The sequence below is a fragment of the Amblyomma maculatum genome, chromosome 5 (genome assembly GCF_055883805.1).
Source record: "Amblyomma maculatum isolate TAMU_Amacu chromosome 5, ASM5588380v1, whole genome shotgun sequence".
Taxonomy (NCBI): domain Eukaryota; kingdom Metazoa; phylum Arthropoda; class Arachnida; order Ixodida; family Ixodidae; genus Amblyomma; species Amblyomma maculatum.
In genome coordinates, this window is record NC_139348.1 from 143,572,909 (window position 1) to 143,600,765 (window position 27,857).

At 47.8% G+C, this 27,857-nt stretch overlaps 1 protein-coding gene across 1 annotated transcript; it reads left to right on the top strand.

Moving 5' to 3' along the window:
* Nucleotides 1-27,673, top strand: LOC146189832 (BTB/POZ domain-containing protein 6-B-like). Its single transcript, XM_084604596.1, has 4 exons — nt 1-726; nt 8,621-8,754; nt 17,058-17,278; nt 26,319-27,673. Exons 1-4 carry the CDS (start codon nt 720-722, stop codon nt 26,899-26,901), a joined length of 945 nt encoding a protein of 314 aa, XP_084460722.1. The 5' UTR covers nt 1-719; the 3' UTR covers nt 26,902-27,673.
* The last annotated feature ends 184 nt before the right edge of the window (nt 27,674-27,857 follow it).

Sequence of the window (27,857 nt, forward strand, 5' to 3'; positions counted from 1 at the left end):
GAATGAAGAAGCACCACGGAGAAAGAAAACAATCTCCGCCCCTTTAGTTTTCTCGACGCCGCCAGCAACGGCATTTCGATGGCAGGACGCTCATTGCAACTGCGAATTGAGCCGACCCTGGAACTTCCATCACAGCATGGCGTCCTTATCGGAGGCTGGGCGAGTACCGCACCGCGTTTGTTTCGTGCCTGTCTAATCTAGGATGCTTCAATTAACTGAGGACTTCTTTTAGATGGGGATTATTGAACATTTACTACAGTATGGGCTACATAGGTCTGATCAGGTGGAATACATGGCTGGGTTTGCTGCGTAGCAGTTCAAGTAGGGACGCCGCGGAATCCGAGTTGTCTGCTCCTTGTTTATAAGAGGGCGAGGAGGACGGCGGCTGTCGGTGCTCGGCGCATCGCTTGCGGCTGGGCTCGATCGCGGCTGGCTGCTGCTCAGACAGCGTCGCTGGCGTTCACGAGTAGTGTTGGAGTGCGTGACGGCTTCTCGCGGAAAGCAAAAACGGTGGCACACTCGTTCCATTTCGGTGATAACTCTAAATCCAGTGTGCTTGGCGACCGCATCTGCTCTGGCTGCAAGGTAGACGCCTCTAGTGAACGAAGTTTTGAACACGGCGTTTAACCCGCGGTATGGCACTGAGTGAGATCGCGCTGGCGTGGACGGCAGAGGCGGTGTAGCTGCCCTTCGAAGGATTTGTTGGCTCTTTACGGAAAATGACCGGTGAGTAGCCAGTCTCCTACACATGCAGTTTCCGTGACCTAAGTTATGTTAACTTTTACAGTCTTACTTGCTACGCTTTTCCTACCCGTTTGGATGTGCTGTAAGAAACCGCCATTACTTCCTGCCCGCAGATTTGCCCTGGGATTGAAATCAAGGGTGCGTCTAAATTTCTGTGGGTGGGGCAGGAGTGTTGAGCGTACAAGAAAGCAGTTGTCCTCATTGATCAGTGCAAGAAAATGTTTGCGAATAAATTTCATGTCCCTAGAAAAACCGGGCGGTATAAACGAGCCATTAAAATGTTTGTAGGCAAATCAACGAAAGGTACTAATTCGATCCGTTGTTTTAAACAGACTTGTTTTTCTAGTAGATATTATTGGCTTTAAAAACCTGACAGCGTTGCTACGCAGAGAGAGATACTTCTCAAGAACATGTTAGTTGCATTTGTTGTTACGATGGCCAATGATTTGTGCACATATTTATTTCTCTCTTTGTAGAAACGTTGGTTTCGTGCGTTTTGGAATCCCGCGGAAAGATTGCAGTATATATATATAGACCGAGTGTGCGCACAACACATAGCTTTGTTCACACTGATACTGCAATATATATATATATATATATATATATATATATATATATATATATATATATATATATATATATATATATATATATATATATATATACCGGGTGTCCCAGCTAACTTGAACCAAGGGTTACAAAATAATATATTTGAGGTAGGTCAGTGAAACCAATTGCATACAACTGCCAGCCTGTTTGCGCACTACAGGCAATTTTTTGTTTTGCAATGACTTAATTAGCTAATTATGTTAATTTCTCTAATTTATTAAATATCAACTTTAGACCAAAAATGTGAATTGGAAAGTTGTAGAGCACCTTCAGAAACCCCCATTTCATTAGTTGCGATAAAGAAAGTCTCACGTGTATCTTTTTTTCCGGGCTAAGAAGAAAGCCCGCGAAATACAAATTTGTGCGCCGCGATTGTGGTGCTCTCAGTCGTGGTTTGAGCGAACGAAATTAGCTGCGGCCGTGCCTTCTTGGCCCCGTCAAAGCGGCAGGCCGATATGCCTGCGATGGCTTCTTCGCCCGGTTCAGACAGCCGGCCCACGTGACGGTGCAGTAGCAGCGAGAGCGGCGAGCCGACACCACCGAGATTCTAACAAGGCCTCCTTCTCTCCCATGAGCGAACGCCACGACAAACGGATGAGCGATAAGGTATCAGCCACTGTGTCTGCGCATACATGCTTGGGTAAAGGGGCGAGAAGACATCATGTGACTCGACTAAAATTAGCGCTGCACCTTCATTTGCCGGTTCTTTATCGTCATCCGCCTGTCGTGATGTAGGCTGCTGCGGTGCGCAGGTCTGGCCAAAATCGCGGTGGCGACGGGCGAGCTCGAGCTCGATCGAACCATCGCCAACATTTCTGCCTGCCGCTGCAACGGGACCATCGGGTCACGGCCGCAGCTGATTTCGTTCGCTCAAACCACGACTGAGAGCACCACAATCGCGGCGCACAAATGCGCTAGTCACGTGGTATTATTTGTATTTCTTGGGCTTTCTTCTGAGCCCGGAAAAAAAGATACACGTGAGACTTTCTTTATCGCAATTAATGGAATGGGGGTTTCTGAAGTTGCTCTACAACTTTCCAATTCACATTTTTGGTCTAAAGTCAATATTTAATAAATTAGAGAAATTAACATAATTAGCTAATTAAGTAATTGCAAAACAAAAAATTGCCTGTAGTGCGCAAACAGGCTGGCAGTTGTATGCAATTGGTTTCACTGACCTTCCTCAAATATATTATTTTGTAACCCTTGGTTCAAGTTAGCTGGGACACCCGGTATATAATAAAATGTGTGAACCCTCCTAGTGCGGTGACGTCGTGGCATCGAACGGCCTCTCCTTTCCTGAAAGTTTCCTCGGAGATTACCGATTGGTGTGGCGTGTATGTTTGGCAGTTACCGTGTATATGTGTGGTCGGAGGACATTTTAGCATGTCCCCCTCCCCTCCCCCACCGGTGGAAGGAACTCGAACTTCAGCCGTTATCCAAGCGGCAGCTTTCTGAACGCCAGCGGCTTTCCGAGAAGTGAAGTTAGAGGACTGGGAAAAGCACCGAAAAGAAGAGCTGGAAGACCTTCGTACGTTGCGGCAGGAACTAGCACAAACGGATGTGAAGTCACAGCACGATAGAGTCAATGAAGAATTGGCTCCGGCTGAACGTGTGCAGTACACCGTCCAAGACGGTGTCCCAGACGAACCCGAAGGGCTTCGAGAAGGCGTAGCGAACGCTATGCGACAGGTGCCGCTTCTTCCCGGAGATGTGAGGTTGGTGGATGAGAGTCTGCTCGGACTGAAGAAGGAACTCGACGGTGAGACAGACCAAGCGCGAATACTGGTCAAAACGGTGCACGCGGTGCAGGACCGACTGGACGACCTCACTGTCGAGCTGGTCATAGAACACAGCACCTCACAACGATTCGCGGACGAAGCGGTCGTCCACATGTGCCCGTCTGCAGAACTTGGAAAAGCGTCTGTGCAGGAGTGTCGGTGTGCAGAGCTCCTGGTGGAGCTGCAGAAAGCGAAGGAAGCTAGAAAGACCACACATCTCTTGTTTGCGGCTCAACTCGAGGAGCGCCTCGCGAAGACAGCCGATCTCTGCTCAAGTCTGAGGAAGGAAATAGAATGGACTTTAACCGGACCTTGTACTTGGATAGCTTCAGTCAGAGCCAACGACACAAATAGAAATGCAGTCAGCTGATTCCAGGTTGTATTCGCTGAAACAAAATGCTTTCCGTATGGACTGCCCACCGCCTGGTCGCGATGTCATGTGGGTGGTGCTGGGGACACAGTGCTCTATAACCTTCTATATTGAGCATTACAGAGCGCTGTGGAGTAAAAGAAGCGCCATCGGAGAGGCAGCAAGCAGTAGCAGTCGCGTTTAAATTCGCGTCTCAAACGTCTCTCGTCTTCGATAAGCGCACGGTTGCAGTTGCTGATTTCAACCCATTGTGAGAAAAAGCAGGAACGCTTCTATCGTGCGGCTTGCGAAAACTCCGTTTCGACACTGCGATAAACTTATCAAGGAGACATCTAGCGCACTGCAGGTGTATGAGACGATTCCTGATGTTTTGCGCAAATGCTTCCCAGTCCAAAGAGCGCCGAAGCCAGCGACAGACTGCGTGTGGGAGAAGTATCTGCAGCTCTGACTATAACAAGAGTGCTGCTTTAGAATAGACCTGACACAGCTTATACTCGGCTGTCTATCGCAAAACTCGCATCCCGCTCCTCTTTCATAATGTCCAGTAGCCTACACTCTACACTACATGTTTGTTATGGGGAACTCGTTTCAGTCGCAAGTCGGCGCTTTGTTTCCGTGCTTTTGTGAACGCCTGCGTAGTTCTGCGCTGTTTAGAGCAAATAATGGCGTGCATTTTGCATATTTGGGACGGCGCGCAGCATAAATAATTTTCCTTTTTGCGATGCAGTGACGCAGTCACTCCTAAGATTCATGCATGAATGTTTTACATGCTGCTGCGCTGGCTGTGGAAGCATGCCCATTTGAAAGCTGGTAGTATGTAGCCGCACACATGGCCACGTGTAGAAGCGAGAACTAGTACATGCCCTTTCCTTCATGAAAGATTTTCTGTTTGGAATAAAACGGTAGTAAAAAATTCAGCTTTTAGTACGGAAACATGGCAAAAATATTTTCATGGCGACTAATTAGCAAGCTTTGTGTTGTCTTGGCATCGCATCGAGAGTCTACGCAGAACTGAGGGCTACAATTATACTATTTTACTAAAAAAACTCGGTATTCGAAGGATAGCTTTTATTGGTGTATATTAAAGCAATGATGCTTCCAAAACAAGATAACATAAACACTTTAGAGTCACACGGCTACTTGCAGGAAATCAGCAACTAATAAAGTTGTTTTTTTTTGCGTTGATCTCAGGGTGTTCGGTGAAGTGTTTCGCGAATGGAAAGAAATATCTCCAGACATTCAGTTAAGTCGTTCCGTCGTGTCCGACTCTTCACGACCTTATGGACCATGTCACGCCACGCTTTCCGGTCTCTCACTATCTTTCTAACATCACATAACTTCATCTTCAGCGCCTCGAGGATGCCATATAACCACCGCGTTCGCTGCCTACCCCTTCTCCGGTGACCCTCAACCTTTCCCAACATCAAATCTTTCTCCAGCGACTCGTCTCTTCTAATCACATGACCGAAGAAGCTGAGCTTTAACTTTAGAATTTGACCCTCCAATGAGCAGTCAGGGTTTATGGTCGACAATATCGACTGATTTGATCTTCTGGCAGTCCAAGGAACTCTCAAAAGTCTCCGCCAGCACCACAATTCAAACGCGTCAATTCTTCGGCGGTCTGCCTTCTTCACAGTCCAACTCTCGCATCCATACATCACAACTGGAAAGACCATAGCACGAGTTATACGGATCTTTGTTGGCAGACTAATGTCTCTGCTCTTTACTAGGCGGTCAAGGCTAACCATGGCTCTCTTTCCCAGGAGCAGGCGTCTCCTAATTTCATGGCTGCAGTCTCCTTCCGGGGTAATCTTGGAGCCCAAGAAGAGAAAATCTGTCACAGCTTCCACTTCTTGTCCCTTGATGCTCCAGGACTTGATGGGGCAAGACGCCATGATCTTTGTCTTGTTAATGCTCAGTTTAAGCCCAAACTTCTCACTCTCTTCTTGTACGCGCATCAGAAGTCTCTTGAGTTCCACTTCACTTCCTTCCATTAAAGTGGTATCATCCGCATATCTAAGGTTGTTGATACGTTTTCCAGCAATCTTCACTCCAGCTGAAGACTCGTCCAGACCGGCCTTCCTCATGATGTACTCAGCATATAGGTTAAATAGGCAGGGCGACAGTATGCAGCCTTGTCTCACTCCTTTCTCAATCGGAAACCAGTAAGTATGACCATGCCCAGTTCTGACTGTGGACTCTTGCCCTTCATACAGGTTCACGAGGAGACAGATGAGGTGAATTGGAACTCCCATCTCTGGAGAGGTTGCCACAATTTGCTGTGATCTACGCAGTCAAAAGCTTTTGCATAATCAATAAAGCAGAAGTAGATGGGTTTCTGGAACTCTTGCTTTTTCCATGATCCAGCGAATGTTGGCAATCTGGTCTCTAGTTCCTCTGCCCTTGCGAAAGCCAGCTTGCACGTCCGGAAGCTCCCGATCCACATACTGCTGTAACCTACCTTGGAGGATTTTCAACACCACCTTGCTAGGACCGTGCGGTAGTTGGAGCAATCTTTGGCGCTGCCTTTCTTTGGAATGGGGATGTAAACTGACCTCCTCCAATCTTGTGGCCACGGCAGGGTTGTCCAAATTTGCTGACATAATGTATACAGAACGTTAACAGCGTCATGGTTGAGGTTTTGAAGCAACTCCGCTGGAATGCCATCAATTCCGCTAGCTTTGTTCTTAGCAAAGCTGGCTAAGGCCCATTAAACTTCACTCTTCAGGATGCCCGGCTCGAGATTAGTAATCACAGCCGTCTTATATTTGGTTTGCACATCCGGGTCCTTCTAGTACAGTTCTTCTGTGTATTCCTGCCACCTCTTCTTTATCTCTGAGGCTTCAGTGAGGTCCCTGCCTCGTTTGTCCTTTATCACGCTCAGCTTAGCACAGAAGCTTCCTTTGATATCTTTGATTGTCTTATACAGAGCTCTTGCGTTCCTCAATTGGCTGTTGTCCTCAACTGCTTGACACTGTATGTTCAGAAAGACATTCTTATCTCTCCTTGCTATATTCTGAAAATCCGTATTGAGAACCTTGTATCTTTCTCTTTCCCCCATAACTTTTGCCATCCTCCTTTCCTCAGCTATTTGCAAAGCCTCTTCAGATAACCAGCTTGCTTTCTTGCATTTCTTTTGCTTTGGAACTACCTTAGTAGCAACTTCGTGTATTATACCACGAACATCAGTCCACATCTCTTCAGGCTCTGTCTTCTAGACCTAATTCTTGAAATCGATTCCTCACTTCCACAGCATATTCTGATGGAATTTGATCCAGACCATACCTGAAAGGCCTTCTAGTTTTCTGCGGTTTCCTCAATCGAAGCTTAAATTTGGCAACAAGAAGCTGATGATCAGTGCCACAATCGGCCCCAGACCTTGTTTTTACTGCTTGTATAGCGCTTCTCCATCTCTGCCGGCAAAGAATATAATCAGATTCCTGTAGAGACCGTCCGGTAAAGTCTATGTGTACAGGTGCCTCTTGTGCTGTTGAAAATGAGTATTCGCTATGGTCAGGTTGTTTTCTTGACAAAACTCTATTAGCCTCTGCCCAGCTTCATTTGGCTCACCGAGACCGAACTTGCCTGTAATTCCGGATATTTCTTCACTCTCCATCTTAGCATTCCAGTCTTCTATGAGAAAAAGGACGTCTGATGATGGAGTGCGGTCTAAAAGGCATTGCAGGTCAGCATGAAATCTCTCAACGTCAGCTTCTTCAGCAGTAGTGGTTGGTGCATAGTCTTGGATAACTGTTATGTTTAAAGGGTGACCTTGGATCCCGTGTGAAATCATTGGGTCGTTTTTGGGGTTGTACCCTAGCACTGCTTTTCCCATTCTTCTGTTTACTGTGAGAGCGACCCAATTCCTTCTCCTGGATTCGAGCCCACAATAAAAGACATAATGGTCGCCGGAATTAAATTCTCCCATTCCGGTTCACTTCAGCTCGCTGATACCCAAGATATCAATGTTCAATCTGTCCATTTCTCGCTTGACGACATCCAGTTTACCTTGCGTCATAGATCTTACATTCCATGTTGCTATGTGGTATATCTCCTTTCAACATCAGACTTTCCGGTCGCTTCCCGACACATCCACAACTGAGCGTCCTTTTGGCTTTAGCCCAGCCGCTTCATTCGTACTGGAGCTACTAGGAATCGCCCTTTGTTCATCCCCGGTAACATGCGGGACGCCTTCCAACGTGGGGGGTTCATCTTCCGGCGCCATATCATTATACCTATTGTGACTGGCCATAGGGTTTTCTTGGTAGGAAATACTGGAGTGGGTTGCCCTTACCTTCTGCAGTGAATCACATTTTGTCAGAACTCTGCCGTGACCTGTCTATCTTGGGTGGCCCTACACAGCAGAGCTCACGACTTCCATAGAGTTTCGCAAGCCCCTCCGCCACGTCAAGGCAGTGATTCATGAAGGGGTCTCCCGACATTACTGGCATTAAAACTGCAGTGCAGTCGTCTGTATCTATATGGTAGAGTGTTTATGAATATCATCCTGAGTTTCACCACTCCGCCGCTTCCGTGGAAAATCGTGGGGGCTGTAGTCTTGGCGGACTTTGAATTATAGTCGAGAAATGTGCGCGTGATTTTGGCGGATGATACTTGACGCAGCAAGTAAAAGGAAATTATAAGCATTCAAAAAGCGCACTTTAATGAAAAATCAAGTAGACCGAAGCGAACTCATGGCCTCAAGCGACATTTTCAATCGAAAGTTGTGCGCAAAATGCTACTGAAGTAGATTCTAGTTTCACGCAGTCTGCGGACATGAATGGCTGGCTTACTATGACGTATTTAGTTTTTCGTCCGCGAAACTGCCGCATATTGATAACTCCATCTTTCTCGTTCTGAGGCAACAATTGTTGCCTAAAATATATGTTATAAATGTATTAAAAAGTAGGTAGTACAGATGTTCTCTCTGTGTACATAGTGCAGAGACGAGATGTTAGTGCTCTCAAGGAGAAAAATTGAAATATTTATATTGTCATTGCTATGAGCTTTTGGGTTGCATATACAGTTATTTACACATATGATTTTGCGTAGGTGGGGAATGCGGGCGCTGGCGAATGGGTTCCTTGTGTTTCCAGACTGCTTTCCTTATGCGCAGCCTATATATACTGCAATCGGTGCGGGTACAGGACTACATGCGGGAGCTGTAGGCAGCAGAACTACTATGGCTGCCACACTGGTTCCAGCACGCGCTACGTGGCCGCCTCTTGTCAGACTGACAGCGCACAAGAGGTAAGCCCAGCTGCACGCACTCCACCTGGCTTTATCGTTCTAAATGGCCCGCAGCAATCAATTTGAGAGTTGAAGGGCTTGTAACATTACAACTATGAAGATAGCCAACAACACCGAGGAAAACGTAAGGGTCTATGTCAATATTTGTTTCAATTTGTGACGTTCATCAGGAAAAAAAATCTCAGTAGTATAACCGCTTTTATGCGACAGCGAATAGAGCTCGTCCGATCGAAAAGGCTAACCCAGAGTTAGAAAAATGTATTCGAGAAAAATCATGTGGCGCCGTCATGCGGCGACCACCAGAACTCCGTCAAGACATGTCACGTCGTTGCTAAGAAAGATGGTGCCTCTGCGTCCTGAGTTTGAAAGTAGCCTTTGCACGCAAACTGCGCGTCTACGTCGATTTACCTATTCGAAAGCACTCCGAAGGGCTACAGGCCATTATCGCGTTATACTTTTAAGACGGAGTTAAAGTATCCCCATAATTTTGTATCGTGAATATATTCGAAAAGAAAGCGTTCGAAAAAACGACATGCCGCCGATTGGCTTCGAACCTACGACCTTTGCGTGTCGCGTACGGTGACGTAAAAACAGAACTGTAGCCGTGCGTGCATGAATTCGGCAACTGACGCTTCGCATCGCATTTCGTAGCGCATCACGTAATACGATGCGAAAGCGTGTACACGTAGCACATCATCTCTGGCGCGATGGTGGCGACACATGGTGTCGCACATTGACAGCAAAGACGGCACTTTCGTTGGAGCAGGTTTCCGTTCTTTTTTTCTTTCGTGCTTTCCGACTGCCCGTTATCTGATGTATGGGAGAGGATAGCGAGATGTACAGAGGGGAGCAAGCAAGGGGGACGCTAGGGCCCGTATTCCGAGTGTGTGTCGTTTTAATAAGTGTTATCTTCCTGACCTAGAGTCATCCGATTGCTGGAAACGCCGGAATCTGAAGTGTTAGTGACATTCGGTGCCGGTGGTTCCACCGATCAGATGGCTTGAGGTCAGGGAGACAACCTGTCGTGACGCTGGGGCTACGTCGACCCGGCCTTCACTTGGTAGCGTGCAGAGACTCGGGGTTGAAGTAGGATTGAATCTTCGAAGTTGGTGAAATATGTACAAGCAGGTTTAATGGCACTTTGAGAAACTTATTTACAAGATTATTTACACGAAAAAGAAGGGTACATCAGCAAAATGGCAAGCGTTAAGAGTTCATAGCGAGAAGCGACTGGATGAGCCGTTTACCCAGGGCCCAGAGCGACATTTCGTGCTCTGCAGCGTCCTTAAAACCCCCCTATGTCCAGCCCCTCTCTGAAGATGCTGACCAACCAAATCCAGGGCACGCCCCTCAGGTATCGGCATCCAATCGAACACATCACTGCACTGATAGTCTGAAGCACTGACTGGTCCGGCATTCATTCGTTGGGCGTGATCACTTGTTGGCGGGAAAAGCTTGGGAACGGCGAGGAGAGGAGGTACATTTCTATTCTTCAGCAAAGAAACCACAGGCTGGTTCTGAAAAGGGGTTTTACTTCTCAGAAACCCGAGTGCACGTGGCGCCGCATAGGGCTCCCAACATTGTCCCTTTTCGACAATTGCAAATCTTTCCTGCATTCCCGGGAAATCACTTAATGGCCGTATGAGTCATGCTCCTTTCTTGTCCTGCACGTCAGCGGACATGTCACTCTGTCGTCTCCTTTGGATAGGAGGCATTCATCACTGGAGGATAGCACTTCTCGACTGGAAGGGTGAACAAAAGAAAGAAAGCACTTCCTGCTATTTCCCGCAGGGGGACGTTTCTTTGTGTTTTTCCAGACGTTCTCTTGACAAGGTCAATTTGGCATTTGCAGGTTGTCCACAAAGCAAAACATGCTTACAAAACAGGATTCCTGGAAACAGGCTCACTTAGAGCCATTGGACCATCACCACATATTCACAAAACTTATCCATGCCCACAGGCGAACAATAGAGCGCGCAATTGCGGATGCTTGGTCGTAACAGCCTCCTCCCCCGCCAGAAGAGTCTCGGAGGGCAGCAGTCCCAGCTGCTGCATGAAGAGACGACTTAATGGCCTGCACGTGAACGCTTGAAGCTCGCTGTTGCTTGTCGCGTTGTCTTGATTGTTGTAGGCCAAATTGCTCGAGCTGTCTGAAACTCAACCACATGTCGAAGCAAGCACTCGGCTCCCGTCTGAAGAGACCAGGTCAAAAGAAAACTGCCATTGTTGTTCGAGAAAAGCCCACACTCAAGACGTTCAGGACCCACGTATTCCTAGAAAACCAAACGTGCTGCTTTACATAGTCACACATATACAAGCGCACGAAAAAAAAAACCTGATTATCAATTTGGATACATGGTGAGGAACATCTCGGACCGCTTAGAAAGAGCGGCTAAGCGCGTCCGCATTCCCATTTAACTTCCCCTTTTTGTATCTTATTTCAAAATTGTACTGCTGTAAAATCAAGCTCCACCTAAGAAGGCGACTGTTCTTCGATGTCGCAGTTTGCAGCCAAGCCAGGGGACAATGGTCCGTCTCTACGGTGAATTTGGCCCCTCCAAGATAGCACTGCAATTTTTGAATGGCCCATACAATGCAAGCGCATTCTTTCTCTGACGCGCAATAAGCCCTCTCTCTAGAACTCAGTTTTCTGCTCAGGTAGAGCACGGGGTGCTCATTACCGTCGTCATCTCTCTGGCAGAGAACAGCACCTAACCCTCGATCACTGGCATCACACTGGACCGTGAATTCTCGGCCATAGTCTGGAGCTCGCAATACCGGACGGCTAATCAGCACAGCCTTCAGGTTTACGAAGGAGGCTTCCTTTTGTTCGTCCCAGACTACATTTGTCGGTTCTGTCTTGCGGAGAGCGTCGGTCAGAGGGCTAGCCAAAGCTGAATAGTTAGGGATGTAGTGATTGTAGTACCCAGTCAGACCTAAGAATGCCCGAATTTCCGTCTTCGTGCTCGGCCGCGGGTAGTCTGCTACCGCAGAAATCTTAATCTCGCTGGGTTTCCTGAAACCTTGACCTACATTGTGACCCAAGTAGTCCACGGTCGCCCTTGCCAGGCAACATTTCTCGGCCTTTACGGTTAGTCCAGCTTGACGCAAAAGGCTCAGTACAGCTCTTAGATGTACCATATGGTCCGCCCATGAGTCGGAAAAAACCGCAATGTCGTCTAAATAAGGCACCGCGAATGTTTCACACCCCTTTAAAACCCTATCCATGAGTCGGGAAAAACAAAATGGAGCATTTTTGAGCCCGAAACTCATCATTGTTGGCTGGTAGCTGCCCGTCGGAGTGACGAAAGCCGCGTATCTGCTGGCGCGTTCAGTGAGCGGTACTTGCCAGTATCCTCGAGTAAGGTCCAGCGTAGTCACATATGCCGCTCTACTGACCTGTTCTACTCTCTCTTCAATATTCGGAATAGGATACACTTGATCCCTGGTGAGAGAATTTAGCTTTCGGTAGTCTACCACAGGCCTAGGGTCTTTACCTGGAGCTTCTACTAAGATCATAGGCGAAGCATAATCGCTTTCCGAGGGTTTTATTACTCCTAATTCCAGCATGCGAGTTACTTCCCTATCCAGAATTTCTCTTTGCCTTGGAGAAAATCGGTAGCACCTTGATCGCACTGGCACGTCTGAAGTCAGCTCAATATCGTGCTCAGTCAAATCAGTCCTGCCTGGCCTGTCCACGAAGCAGGCCTCAAACTCAGTTATTATCTCGCCCAGATCGGACAGCTGGGATTTCTTTAGTTTTCCTCTCTGCTCTGTCTTTCTGAGAAGCTCCTGAGCGTTGCTTCCCTTTCCGCTGAGGCAAATCAAGTTATCCCCCATCTCCTCGGAAAGGTTTAACGTTAGATTTACCATGGTTTGCTCCATAGCTAAGTCCTCTCGGGTTCCACTTAAAAGTCTCGTTAGATTACTAGACGCTGGCGGCAAGAGGTTACTCCCAAGGACGTCCTCATTCCGTGTCTCATCAAGCTCACTTTCAAGTTGACTTATTTGAGATGCCTTGCTCTCAAAGTTTTCTGACCCACTGTCTTCCGCATCGACCACTGTTTTAGCTGTCGTTTCCTCCACGGTGGATTTTTCTGGAATTAGCAGTGTAGCTAGTTCTCGCGCCTTTGAACGTGTTAAGGCTGGCACAACTCTGTCTCCGAAAAGGATGCCCCTCTTTCGCAGCAGCATGTCCGATTTGTTGGAGAACAAATACGGATAGCACTTAGGAAGCTTTCCTGAAACGGCAGCCTCGGTTGTTAATTCGCCGAAAGGGCCCTCGATGACCACGTTCGCGATCGGCAAGCACACACTCTGTTCCTCAACTACCTGTCGGATCCATGCACACTGTCCTGTATAGTCGGAAGGCGATACATACGCCGGATGGACAACATCCATCGTTGCGGCCGAATCGCGCAGTACCTTGCAAGGCTTCCCGTTGACTACTAGGTCATGCAGGTAGGGTTCTAAAAGCTGCCTATTTTCATCGCAGTCCCTGACATACGAGAAAGCAATCTTTTCTTTCCGGCAGTTGACGGCAATGTGACCCTGCTCATTACACCTAAAGCATGTGAGCGGCTTCCTAGCCTCAAGCTTATTCTTTGTGTTCTGCACGTTGGTCACTTCCCCACTTTTCTCACTGCCGTCCTTTCTAGGGAATTTGCCTGAAGAAACCTTCATTTCTTCGTTTCCAACTCTAGCAAAGTGCCTTTCCTGACGGTTTTTCACACTGAACTTGGGATTGCGGGGCCTATCCACTGCTGGGTTGCTGAATTGTCGGCGCGAAGCATACTCCTCAATAAGTTCGGCAGCTTCAGTTGCCGACTTAATTTCGCCTCGGTCCTGTAACCAATTTCTTTCTTTTTCTGGGAGGCAGTTATAAAACTGCTCCAAAAGAATTCGCTCGACTACAGCGTCCCTATCATTGTAGGAATCTGTGCTCTTTAGCCACTCGCCCAAATTTGCTCTTAAATTGTACAGGAATTCAGGGTAACTCTCGTCCCTGGACTTAGTAGCGTTCCGAAAACGTTGTCTGAACGCCTCGGCGCTAAGCCTATACTTTCTCAGAAGGCAAGCTTTGACCTTCTCGTAGTTGTCCGCGTCCTCCTTGCTTAGCCGCGCGACAACCTCCGCTGCCTCGCAGGGCAGAACCGTCAATAATCTCTGAGACCACGTGTCTCGCTGGAAGGACAGTTTTTCGCAAGTTCGCTCAAAGTTAGCCAGATACAGACCGATATCCCCTGATATCACATATGGCTGCATGTACTTTGACATCTTGAAATCTGCCTCCTTGTTGAGAAGAGGTACCGCTAGCTGGGGACAATTGCCCGACCTCTTGCTCAACTCTAGTTCTAATTTCCGGAGCTCAATTTCTTGGTCCAGCCTTTTTTCTTCTCTTTCACGCTTCTTTTCCTCTTTTTCCCACTCACGTTCGCGCTCCCTTTCCTCTTTTTCCCTCTCAAGTTCACGCTCACGCCTCTTTTCCTCTTTTTCCCGCTCTTTCTGCTGTCTGAGCTGCTCCTTTTTTTGACCGATGAGGTTCCATGCTTCACTGAGCTCCTCATCATCGGTTCCCAGATCAGTGATTGCCTTTATAATCAAGGGTTTTCGTGCCAAACCACTTGTATCAATTCCCAATTCCTCACACAATTGCAACAGTTCCGGTTTCTGCAGCTTTTGTAGGTCCATGATCGCTCCGAGTGTCGGCTACTTCCAAAACAACAGTGCAAACTACCAAACCTAAAGGCGTTTCAACACTTTTTACCAGTTCTAAAATCTAACCCTGTTCTAGAACCTGGTCCACATCAGAAGAAAAGCCAAGCACTCACCCACACATGCGATCGATGTTCCGAGCTGCTTTCTTGTTGGCCGATTGTTGCTCCTGCTTGTTGCTTGAGATGCCACCTTCGATCACTAGATGTTGTGGCTTGCAGATTCTGATCCACCTCCAATCACCAGATGTTGTGGCTTGTAGATTCAGATCCCACCTCCAGTCATCAGATGTTGTGGCTTGTAGATTCAGATCCCAACGCTGGTCACCAGTCGTTGTGCTTGTAGATTCAGATCCCACCGCTGCCACCAGTTGTCGTGACGCTGGGGCTACGTCGACCCGGCCTTCACTTGGTAGCGTGCAGAGACTCGGGGTTGAAGTAGGATTGAATCTTCGAAGTTGGTGAAATATGTACAAGCAGGTTTAATGGCACTTTGAGAAACTTATTTACAAGATTATTTACACGAAAAAGAAGGGTACATCAGCAAAATGGCAAGCGTTAAGAGTTCATAGCGAGAAGCGACTGGATGAGCCGTTTACCCAGGGCCCAGAGCGACATTTCGTGCTCTGCAGCGTCCTTAAAACCCCCCTATGTCCAGCCCCTCTCTGAAGATGCTGACCAACCAAATCCAGGGCACGCCCCTCAGGTATCGGCATCCAATCGAACACATCACTGCACTGATAGTCTGAAGCACTGACTGGTCCGGCATTCATTCGTTGGGCGTGATCACTTGTTGGCGGGAAAAGCTTGGGAACGGCGAGGAGAGGAGGTACATTTCTATTCTTCAGCAAAGAAACCACAGGCTGGTTCTGAAAAGGGGTTTTACTTCTCAGAAACCCGAGTGCACGTGGCGCCGCATAGGGCTCCCAACATTGTCCCTTTTCGACAATTGCAAATCTTTCCTGCATTCCCGGGAAATCACTTAATGGCCGTATGAGTCATGCTCCTTTCTTGTCCTGCACGTCAGCGGACATGTCACTCTGTCGTCTCCTTTGGATAGGAGGCATTCATCACTGGAGGATAGCACTTCTCGACTGGAAGGGTGAACAAAAGAAAGAAAGCACTTCCTGCTATTTCCCGCAGGGGGACGTTTCTTTGTGTTTTTCCAGACGTTCTCTTGACAAGGTCAATTTGGCATTTGCAGGTTGTCCACAAAGCAAAACATGCTTACAAAACAGGATTCCTGGAAACAGGCTCACTTAGAGCCATTGGACCATCACCACATATTCACAAAACTTATCCATGCCCACAGGCGAACAATAGAGCGCGCAATTGCGGATGCTTGGTCGTAACAAACCACACTTCTGAAAACGGCGCCCATTCGGAACACGGACCTACGTCAAGCGATGGTTTGGCATTTCGGTGCTCGGCGAGGACACCCCACTTGAGCTAATGGCGTTCCTAAGGCGATGCGACCGGGTTTACATGTGTGGTGAATGTTGACTTACTCTTCTAGTTCCAGCCCTGCCTGGCGCATTACCCCATTTTACACGAATGCGATGCGCTAAAAACAGGATGCGATGCGATATGCCAGTAGTCGCATTCATGTAAACAAGGGTTATGGCAGCGGGTCTTCATCTACAGGTGGTGGAGGGGGGGGGGGTATGTTACCTGTAACGTAATCTTGAGAGCGTTCAATGCCACTCTTGACCTCAGCGGCGGACGTATCCATCCATCCGTCCGTCCGTCGCCCTTCCGTCCCAGTTCCCCAATTCAATTCCATCCCATCTCGCCCCATTCAAAGTAATCTGGTCTTTAATCCGTGGTGTAGATATGACAGAAGCTAAGTTTGAAGCCCAAGTAGCTGCGCCACTTCACAGCAGTGCTACGTATTTGTTAAAGCCAATCATTGGCTTCTCAACATCAGATACTTAAGCGTCATAGATGCCACTGTCACTGTAATGGTAACTTAACCATGCCAAACCACACTTGCTTAGTGGTATCTGCCACACCTTCTATCTACGCTTTGCAAGAAGCAAAGGGCAAAGGTGGAACGTGGATGACAATAGAGCACAATAAGTACATGCTACTCATATTCACCTTCGACTCAATATCATGACCGGGAGCTTATATGACCAGTCATTGAAGCTGCCATGCGTGACAGTCGTCAATGGGGGAAGAGTGAAATTTCGGAATAAGATTTTCGGCGTCTCCATTCTGGACACAATGATTGAAAATGTTGATAATGTTGCTGATTGGCCATGATTTTAAACATTATAAAAGCGCGCTTCGTAATATTGTCTTCGAGTATGGATTAATACTTCAAAACATTTTAAACACATAATTTGCATGATGGGCAGTTTGAACGTTGAAGTGAAGTTCATAATATAGCATATAAATCTATTTGGTAACTTTGATATTGCTCGAAAGTAAAATATAATTTTAGTGTAACCTAAGCAGTAATTTTATATAAACATTGCAATATTAAGCTACTTGGAAACGGACATTGATGTGTCCTTACTATTAAGGAGTCGGTAAATCTGTGATACGGTCTACAACGAAATACCGGTTCGTATCATTTTATCGCAGTTCTCTTTTGCGAGGTTTCTTAAAGCGGAGGAGCTCACTGACGTGGAGATTGTCGTCGAGAGCGACCGTTTTCCCGGCCAGCGGGGAATATTCAAGGCCCATCGCTTGGTCTTAGCTCTGCAAAATGAGGTCTTCAGAGCCATGTTTTACGGAAACTTTCCCAAGGAGGAACGCGTGGTCATCACCGACTTGCACCCTGAAGGCGTTCTGGGGCTTCTTCGGTAAGTTCACTCAAGCTATTTGTGCTTTTCTGCTGCTCAGGGTCTGGTGTTCAGTGCTTAATAAAGTTTTCCCTATCTTCGATGTAGGCAAACATGTTCCTGAAAGCAGGTTGATAGTTCTTGAAGCGTGCTCATATTCTTTCTGTGTGCGATCCTGTCCAGTATGTATGTACGTAAAGAAACGATCAGTCATTCTTTATTTTTCTAAAAAAACAAAAAAAAAACGCTTCTGAAAGTTCCTTAAAGTAGATACATCCATGTTTTTCTGGAACACTGTCAACAGGGTGGACGGTATTTACTGTCAAGGGCATCATAACTAGGCAGGTAATCATGAAAATGTCGTTATTAAATAAACTGATGAGCTTAACAGAGCGGTTAGCGTCAATGGGAAGTCATGAACTATATGTTGCCATAACAGTTACTGAACGAAATTAAAAACTAGATGGGTTCAGCGCCACTGAATCCAATGTCGAGCGATAGCTCGGCTGGCATTAGACACAATGTTGGTTTCCATATCTATTGTAATAATGTTTTCACGCTGCAACGATTACAAATACCGCCTTGTGTGTGAAACTGGTCTTTATGGCTAGGGAGCCTCGATGCAAATGCCCTTTTTTAGGGTGGTACCAACTCCAATAAGAGCGGCGCGAGTGGCCGCCAGATTTGGGTTGAGCCAGCCACACTGTGCGGGCAGCGGCCGGGCAGCGGCCGCTAAATTTAGCGGGCCGCAATTCCGCGCGTGCGCATTAGAGAGATTTAGCTTACCGTGATCCGCGAACCGCCACCGTGGCTCTCTACCGCGCGTGGGCGGGGCGGTCAAGCTGATTGGTTCCGACTCGGCAGGTCTGTGTGCGGACATCCAGTATGTGGCGCCATCTGTCGGCGTCAAGGGGGGTCTGGGCATGCGCAGTGGAACGCGTGGTGGCGGATCCCAGTAGCGGATCGCGGATCACGGTAAGCTAAAACTCTCTATTGTCAGCCCCACTATTACACTATCCGGTTAGGGTCCCCTATTCTAAATATTCTTTCCTCACCCCCAGGGTGACAGTGCTCCCCCCTTTTTCCCGCGTTAAGAATGCCCGAAAACTTGTTCTCTCACAATGGCCTGTGCGACGGGAACTGCATCCGAAGCTGCGTGGACTGTAGTAACTGATGCATGCACTGCATTTAACTATTATCCCTGAGTCAGGTTCTGTCGCTATTGTGCATGAATTCCTGCCTCACAGGGAAGCTGACGTGCGAGACATGAGTCAAAATGGCGAATGCATCTGTTAGCAACACTGGTTTTTGCCCCCTATTCTAAATCTTCTTTCCTCACCCCCAGGGTGACAGTGCTCCCCCCTTTTTGCCCGCGTTAAGAATGCCCGAAAACCTGTTCTCTCACAATGGCCTGTGCGACGGGAACTGCATCCGAAACTGCGTGGACAGCAGTAGATGCATGCACTGCATTTTACTGCTATCACTGCTATTGTGCATGAATTCCTGCCTCACAGGGAAGCTGACTTGTGAGACATGAGAGTCAAAATGGTGACTGCATCTGTTAACAACACTGGTTTTTGCCCCCTATTCTAAATCTTTCCTCACCCCCGGGTGACAGTACTCCCCCCTTTATTCCCGCGTTAAGAATGCTCGAAAACCTGTTCTTTCACAATGGCTTGTATGACGGGAACTGCATCCGAAGCTGCGTGGACAGCAGTAGATACATGCACTGCATTTTACTTCTATCACTGCTATTGTGCATGAATTCCTGCCTCACAGAGAAGCTGACTTGTGAGACATGAGAGTCAAAATGGTGACGCATCTGTTAGCAACACTGGTTTTTGCCCCCTATTCTAAATCTTTCCTCACCCCCGGGTGACAGTTCAGTTCAGTTCAATCGTTCAGTCGTGTCCGACTCTTCGTGACCCTATGGACCATGTCACGCCACGCTTTCCGGTCTCTCACTATATTCCTAACATCACATAACTTCATCTGCAGTGCCTCGAGGATGCCATCTAACCACCGCGTTCGCTGCCTACCCCTTTTCCGCCGACCCTCAACCTGTCCCAACATCAAATCTTTCTCCAGCGACTCCTCTCTTCTCATCAGATGACCAAAGTAGCTGAGCTTTAACTTTAGAATTTGACCCTCCAATGAGCATTCAGGTTTTATGGTCGACAATATCGACTGATTTGATCTTCTGGCAGTCCAAGGAACTCTCAAGAGTCTTCGCCAGCACCACAATTCAAATGCGTCAATTCTTCGGCGGTCAGCCTTTTTCACAGTCCAACTCTCGCATCCATACATCACAACTGGAAAGACCATATCATGAGTTATACGGATCTTGGTTGGCAGACTAATGTCTCTGCTCTTTACTAGGCGGTCAAGGCTAACCATTGCTCTTTTTCCCAGAAGCAGGCGTCTCCTAATTTCATGGCTGCAGTCTCCTTCTGAGGTAATCTTGGAGCTCAAGAAGAGAAAATCTGTCACAGCTTCCACTTCTTGTCCATTGATGCTCCAGGACTTGATAGGGCAAGACGCCATGATCTTTGTCTTTTTAATGTTCAGTTTAAGCCCAAACTTCTCACTCTCTTCTTGTACGCGCATCAGAAGTCTCTTGAGTTCCACTTCACTTTCTGCCATTAAAGTGGTATCATCCGCATATCTAAGGTAGTTGATACGTTTTCCAGCAATCTTCACTCCAGCTGAAGACTCGTCCAGACCGGCCTTCCTCATGATGCACTCTGCATATAGGTTAAATAGGCAGGGCGACAGTATGCAGCCTTGCCTCACTCCTTTCTCGATCGGAAACCAATCGGTAAGACCATGCCCAGTTCTGACTGTGGCCTCTTGCCCTTCATACAGGTTCCTCAGGAGACTGATGAGGTGAATTGGAACTCCCATCTCTTGGAGAGCTTGCCACAATCTGCTGTGATCTACGCAGTCAAATGCTTTCGCATAATCAATAAAGGAGAAGTAGATGGGTTTCTGGAACTCTCTTGCTTTTTCCATGATCCAGCGAAGGTTGGCAATTTGGTCTCTAGTTCCTCTGCCCTTGCGAAACCCAGCTTGCACGTCCGGAAGCTCCCGATCCACATACTGCTGCAGCCTACCTTGGAGGATTTTCAACATCACCTTGCTAGCATGCGAAATAAGTGCGATCGTGCGGTAGTTGGAACAATCTTTGGCACTGCCTTTCTTTGGAATGGGGATGTAAACTGACCTCCTCCAATCCTGTGGCCACTGCAGGGTTGTCCAAATCTTCTGACATAATGTATGCAGAATGTTAACAGCGTCATGGATGAGGTTTTGAAGCAACTCAGCTGGAATGCCATCAATTCCGCTAGCTTTGTTCTTAGCAAGGCTGGCTAAGGCCCATTCAACTTCACTCTTCAGGATGCCCGGCTCGAGATCAGTAATCACAACCGTCTTATGTTGGGTTTGCACATTCGGGTCCTCCTTGTACAGTTCTTCTGTGTATTCCTGCCACCTCTTCTTTATCTCTGACCCCGCCGGGGTGGCGCAGTGGTGCAGTGGTTACGGCGCTCGACTACTGTTCCCAAGGATGCGGGATCGAATCCCGGCCTCGGCGGCCGCTTTTCGATGGAGGCGAAAAGCAAGGCGCCCGTGTGCTGTGCGATGTCAGTGCACGTTAAAGAACCCCAGGTGGTCGAAATTTCCGGAGTCCTCCACTACGGCGTCTCTCATAGCCTGAGTCGCTTTGGGACGTTAAACCCCACAAACCAAACCAACCACCTTCTTTATCTCTGAGGCTTCAGTGAGGTCCTTGCCTCGTTTGTCCTTTATCACGCCCAGCTTAGCACAGAAGCTTCCTTTGATATCTTTGATTGTCTTATACAGAGCTCTTGTGTTCCTTAATTGGCTGTTGTCCTCAACTGCACTGTATGTTCAGGAAGGCATTCTTATCTCTCCTTGCTATTTTCTGAAAATCCGCATTGAGAACCTTGTATCTTTCTCTTTCCCCCATAACTTTTGCCATCCTCCTTTCCTCAGCTATTTGCAGAGCCTCTTCAGATAACCAGTTTGCTTTCTTGCATTTCTTTTGCTTTGGAACTACCTTAGTAGCAACTTCTTGTATTATATCACGAACATCAGTCCACATCTCTTCGGGCTCTCTGTCTTCTAGATCTAATTCTTGAAATCGATTCCTCACTTCCACAGCATATTCTAATGGAATTTGATCCAGATCATACCTGAAAGGCCTTCTAGTTTTCTGCGTTTTCCTCAATCGAAGCTTAATTTTGGCAACAAGAAGCTGATGATCGGTGCCACAATCGGCCCCAGGCCTTGTTTTTACTGCTTGTATAGCACTTCTTCATCTCTGCCGGCAAAGAAAATAATCGATCTGATTCCTGTACAGACCGTCCGGTGAAGTCCATGTGTACAGGCGCCTCTTGTGCTGCTGAAAAGGAGTATTCGCTATGGTCAGGTTGTTTTCTTGACAAAACTCTACTAGCCTCTGCCCAGCTTCATTTGGCGCGCCAAGACCGAACTTGCCTACAATTCCGTATATTTCTTCACTCCCGACCTTAGCATTCCAGTCTCCTATGAGAAAAACGACGTCTGATGATGGGGTGCGGTCTAAAAGGCATTGTAGGTCCGCATAAAATCTCTCAACGTCAGCTTCTTCAGCAGTAGTGGTTGGTGCATAGTCTTGGATAACTGTTATGTTTAAAGGGTGACCTTGGATCCCGTGTGAAATCATTGGGTCGTTTTTGGGGTTGTACCCTAGCACTGCTTTTCCCATTCTTCTGTTTACTGTGAGAGCGACCCCATTCCTTCTCCTGGATTCGTGCCCACAATAAAAGACATAATGGTCGCCGGAGTTAAATTCTCCCATTCCGGTCCACTTGAGCTCGCTGATACCCAAGATATCAATGTTCAATCTGTCCATTTCTCGCTTGACGACATCCAGTTTACCTTGCGTCATAGATCTTACATTCCATGTTGCTATGTGATATATCTCCTTGCAACATCGGACTTTCCGGTCGCTTCACGACACATCCACAACTGAGCGTCCTTTTGGCTTTAGCCCAGCCGCTTCATTCGTCCTGGAGCTACTAGGAATCGCCCTTTGTTCATCCCCAGTAACATGTGGGACGCCTTCCAACCTGGGGGGGCTCATCTTCCGGCGCCATATCATAAATGGTATTGCGACTGGCCATAGGGTTTTCTTGGCAGGAAATACTGGAGTGGGTTGCCATTACCTTCTCCAGTGAATCACATTTTGTCAGAACTCTCTGCCGTGACCTGTCTATCATGGGTGGCCCAACACAGCAGAGCTCACGACTTCATCGAGTTTCGCAAGCCCCTCCGCCACGACAAGGCAGTGATCCATGAAGGGGCGGGTGACAGTGCTCCCCCCTTTATTCCCGCGTTAAGAATGCTCGAAAACCTGTTCTTTCACAATGACCTGTGCGACGGGAACTGCATCCGAAGCTGCGTGGACTGTAGTAGATGCATGCACTGCATTTAACTATTATCCCTGAGTCAGGTTCTGTCGCTATTGTGCATGAATTCTTGCCTCACAGGGAAGCTGACTTGTGAGACGGACGTGAGAGTCAAAATAGCGACTGGTTTTTGGCGGCGATCTAGCGGGCGGCGGCATTGACCCTTACAAAGGCTTTCACCATCCTAAAAAAGGGCATTTGCAACGAGGCTCCCTATTTATGGCTTGGTGGAATCGCCTGAAGCGGATTCGAAGCTCAAGAATTTTCTAGGTTTTTTTTTTTTTCCCATCGCGCCGCCGCCTTCTCCAAAGACGTTACGCTGTTGCCAGGATGCGCCATGGCATCTGCTGCGGCGATCTCCATGGCAACTGCGTTGACAAGACGCTAGAGAAAGAGAATTAAGATACGTTTCTCACATGTCCGGCGCGGCTGAATTTGTTAACTCGCTTGCCTGGTCATTGGAGGGGTAGTTCGGTTACCCGTCGGAGCACGATTTCTTCTCTTAAAGATTAAATGGTGCGGCGTTCGAGACAGCGCAAAGGAAAGGCGCAGGATGATCGACAGCTATAGTGTGAGAGGTTTTGCCGATGTACGAAAAACGATGAGCCATTAAATGGTTTGGTTTGGCTTGTAGGGTTTAATGTCCCAAAGCGACTCAGGCTCCAGGCGCCGTAGTTTAAAGCTTCGGAATATTCGACCCTCTGGGGTTCTTAATCGTGCATTGATATCACACAGCACACGGGCGCCTTGCTTTTCCCCTCAATCGAAAAGCGGCCGCTGCGGCCGGGATTCGATCCCGTCTCCAATTGGGCACAGTAGTCGAGCGCTCTAACCACTGCACCACCACGGCGGAGGGAGCCATTAAATGCTTTCACCTTAAAATTAGTTGAGGTTTAACATACTCAAACATAGTATTCAGCGAAAGTTTCGCAACATGGTTACGTTTGGTATAACTCTTTATTCAGACACCGTTTCATCTTCTGGTTCTCCTTGGTTTGGCTCGCTTGATCTTAGCCGCAGCTCGTTTGGCTTCACTATGTTTTGCCTTTACCTTCGCACGGCGAGCTGTATCAGCAGGATGATCGGGCGTAGCAAGCGCTAAACGACATCATTGTAGAGCTCTAAGCGCATTGCTATCTCCGTTCTCACCCATGGCTGGCCCAGAGTCAAAGCGCGATTGCTCTGCGCTTGTATTCCTTAACCCAGCTGACTTCATAGCTTTACAGAATATTCATAGCCACTCTTTGTCCTGTGACTCTTTAAAGGTCAATGGCTAGCCCACGCGGACATTCTGGGTTGGTTTACCTGATCCACATAGCGTCGTTTGTAGCGATAGCTACATTGGCCAGTCTCGCCATTTCGCCGTACCTGTCCGAAGAGCGAAGAAAAATTGCCGACACGATTACGTTACTTCCTAATGTGAAATTTCAGCGATTAGCTGTTTCAGCTTTTGGATATATTGAGGCAAAGAATTGGAACAAGACATGTATGTACAATTACAGACTTATTTATTTTTCCCACATATTCTTTTAAGACACACTCCGCTAACAGTTCTTGACTGTCATGAAGGAAGCTTTGTGGATCGGGAGGCGGCGCGTGGGCCCATAGGAACGTTGTGCGGCGAAGAGGTAGCAGCGACTGACTGATGCCACTAACGCCGCTAGCGAGTCAAGTGAACGTGGCTTTACGTTTCGGCTTGGGATGCACGCACCGTGATCCGCTGATGACAAGCCGGCGCTTCGGCAACCGGAGAACACCGTCGCCGCCACACAGCAAGAAGGGGGGGGGGGAGGGGGTACATGCAGCGGCGAACGGTGGCGGGAGGAGCGCGGACAGCAACCGGAGAACACGAGGGAGGGGGGTGGGTACACGCAGGGGGCGAGCGGTGGCAGGAGCGCGCGCTGTCCCGGCTGCGGAGCTGGTTACAAGGGACAACGCCTACGGCGACGGCGGCAACGACGCGAAACGTAGGAACGGGCGCCAAAGTGCCGCGCCCTAAAAGAAGGAAAAGAAGGCAGATAACTAGGTAGTTGGTAGAGGCGAACGACAACAGCGAGTTGCTAGAACAGAAGGTTCGTTCGAACGTTGTGACGGCGGTGCCCCGGAGTTCGACGTAGAGACGATGTCGTACCACTAGAAGTCTTCTACAACCGAATGAGAATGGTCAACGTCGAGAGGCAAGGAATGCTCATACGTGAAGCGATTCCCCCACGGCATAAATAAAGCTGAAACCGTAGAGTAAACTACTATGTGCAAAAGTCATGTCTTTACCTTCAAGCCGAACCTAAGCGTAGCCACGGTGATTGCTCTCGCGTAACTCCAGGTTTAACCACAAGCTAAACCACAGCTCTCTTTTTTTTCCTCCTGCTCATTGAAGGTCAAATGGAGGTCAGGTTATCAGACACTGGAAGCGCGGCTCTACTGTGTGTTGGTTTAAAGGAAAGGAAATGAAAATATGTCTCATTTTTCTGTGAACTCCTGAACCGCATAGCAACCGTTTGTCCTCCTATTTATTGAAGGTGAAATGAAGGTCGAATTATTAACTCTGGAAGCGCAGCTCGGCCTAGCGTAGTGAACCTTTCGCTTGAAAAGCGCAAGGCATTTCCTTGGCGTTAGAAGACAGCAATGGAGGAGTTAAGCGACAGAAAACCGTGTCTGAGAATTCTTAATCAGGCTTCCACTCTGTAGACTAGGTTACCTATGTGAGTCTAACCTGGCTTAGAGATACAGCATAACGAATCAGAGCAAAGCTTTCTTTCCGGAGTAAACTTCTCTTTGCTGGTTCTTGAAGTTTCTTTTTTCTTGTTTCTGATGGTCCCGTCTCCTTGCTTCGCCCAAAGAAATTGCTCCAATGGGCGGAATTAAATGAACAAACTTGCTTAATAATATAGGTGAGGTAGACGGGCAGTACGGCACAGTCGATAAGAAGACAAAAGAGACACACACTGAGTTGGGTCGCCCTTCGGCTTAGGACGTTCCGTTGTCAAGCGAGCGTGCAGGAGAACATTCGTCTGCTCCTCCGCTCGGGTCGAAAGTCCAGGGCTACCGCCCGAAACTCGTGAGGGGTGCCCCCCCCCCCCCCTTTCCCGAATTACCTAAAACAGATAACGCGCACACGCAGGGACACTTCACACTGGAACCAAAAACAAGAAAATGGTGCCTTTCCCCCTCCCCCTGGCACGGGCGCCGCTCCGCCCGCGCGCCTCGCGGGATGGCTCCTCGAAACGGGAGGAAGCACAAACACACACAAACAAGAGAACCGAGCAAACATGCACTGTTGACATTACAACCGGACTTAGTGAGCTAAGCAGCAGACATTATGTTACCGCATAAGCCTAAAGCTAAGCTACAGACTCAAATTTCCAATGAGTTAAAGAGTTCTTTTCGGTCGGACGACTCTGCATCGATCGTCGGGGTTTTGAATTTCTGAATTAAATTTTATCAGACATAAGTGAGTGCATTGCTGAAAAGAAAACTGAAAACAGCAACGCCAGGAAAAGCCATACTATTGATGCTCACTGATTTAAAACAAAGAATGTCTGAAGTTGTTCTGGACTTTTTGAGCAATTATGCCTTGTGTTAAAATGCAGGTACTTCTACAGCGGTAAGCTGGAGGTGGACAGTGTGCATCAGGCCCTGTGCACTCGAAGCGCGGCCATCAAGTACCTCGAGCCGAAACTTTCCGAGATGTGCGCCATTCACGTGAAGAGCAAAATGACGGCCAAGGATGTGTGTCCGGTCCTGGATTACGTTCTCTCTATGGGCGAAGATGAGAGCAGCCTCCCTGCGAGGGCCCTTATCAAGAAAGAGAGCCTTTCTGTGATCTCCTCCAAAGAGTTTGGCTCTTGTTTGGCGTGCACTGCCCACTTCGTCCTCGACCACATAGTCAAAGTACCCGAGGTCACGGTGATGCGGGCCGTGCATTCATGGGCTCTTAACCGACAGCAAAACTCGCCTAAACTCGGTGCGGAAGAAACGAGCCTACGCAAGATCATGCTCCCATTCTTCTTCAAATTGCGGTTCCTGGCACTCACGGCTCAAGACTTCGTCTCCGGTCCGAACCAGTGGGGCGCCTTAAGTGACTGCGAAGCCCGGGCGTTGTTAAGCAACATCATACAAAGAAGTTCTTTACCTTGGCCAGCTGGGTTTTGCAAGACAGAAGGCCCGCGTTAATAACAGTTCTCGTCACAATATATATATATATATATATATATATATATATATATATATATATATATATATATATATCTTTGTACCTGTACCCAATCTTTATGTAATAACCTCAAATTTGAGGTCTTTAATAAAGTGAAGCGGCAAGGACAAGCGCAGTTTAAGGAACTGAAGTACGAAACTTTATAAGAGTAAGAATAATAAATAAATAAAAAATAAATAAATAAATAAACCAGAAAAACTATTTATTTGGCAGATTTGCGCCCGCAAAAGAATTGACGGGCATGATCACTCGCCGCCGCCGCCGCTAGCTCAGTGGTAGCGATAGCAGCAAGCTTGCTTGTCGGCCATTGAACTGCCAATTTCCGCTTACTCGTCAGTGCTCAATTCGAAGTCGACGAAGAAGCCGCTAGATAAAGCCGCCAAAGGTGACAATAGCCTGGAACAACGTGGAAGCCGACGCGAGTGGCTGAAATCATTCATCCTGCATGTGAGCGCATCTTTCGCAAGAAAAAAAAAATGCTAAAGCCGCTCTCAGTTGCTTTGAGCTGACGCAAACTGAATTAATTGTCCGTCATTCAGTGCTTTACGATTGAATGCTGGCATCTATTGCCAGCAAAAAAAATAAATAACGGTTACAGTAGTTCGCGGCAATATTATGGCCTTCTGGCTCTAAACTGATGAGGGTTGCTGAGTTAGCAAATCTGATTGCGAGATGTGATTAAGGTTTTTGCTGTTGCAGAATTTATTTCAGAGATTAGGTCTTGTGTCTATTGAAAAAAAAAATTTGCCGTGTTGATGTCTCCTTCACAAGGGGTAATATTTTCATGCTCGCTGGGTTGCATGTGCGGTCTGCAGTTTGGAGGAACAATCTGCCAGAGACTATTTATTTGGCAGATTTGCGCCCGCAAAAGAATTGACGGGCATGATCACTCGCCGCCGCCGCCGCTAGCTCAGTG

Excerpts from the sequence above, each read along its gene's own strand:
- LOC146189832 (XM_084604596.1), top strand. Across the intron at positions 8,755-17,057 it reads AGACTGACAGCGCACAAGAG|TTCTCTTTTGCGAGGTTTCT; the intron begins GTAAGCCCAGCT and ends ATTTTATCGCAG. Across the intron at positions 17,279-26,318 it reads GGCGTTCTGGGGCTTCTTCG|GTACTTCTACAGCGGTAAGC; the intron begins GTAAGTTCACTC and ends GTTAAAATGCAG.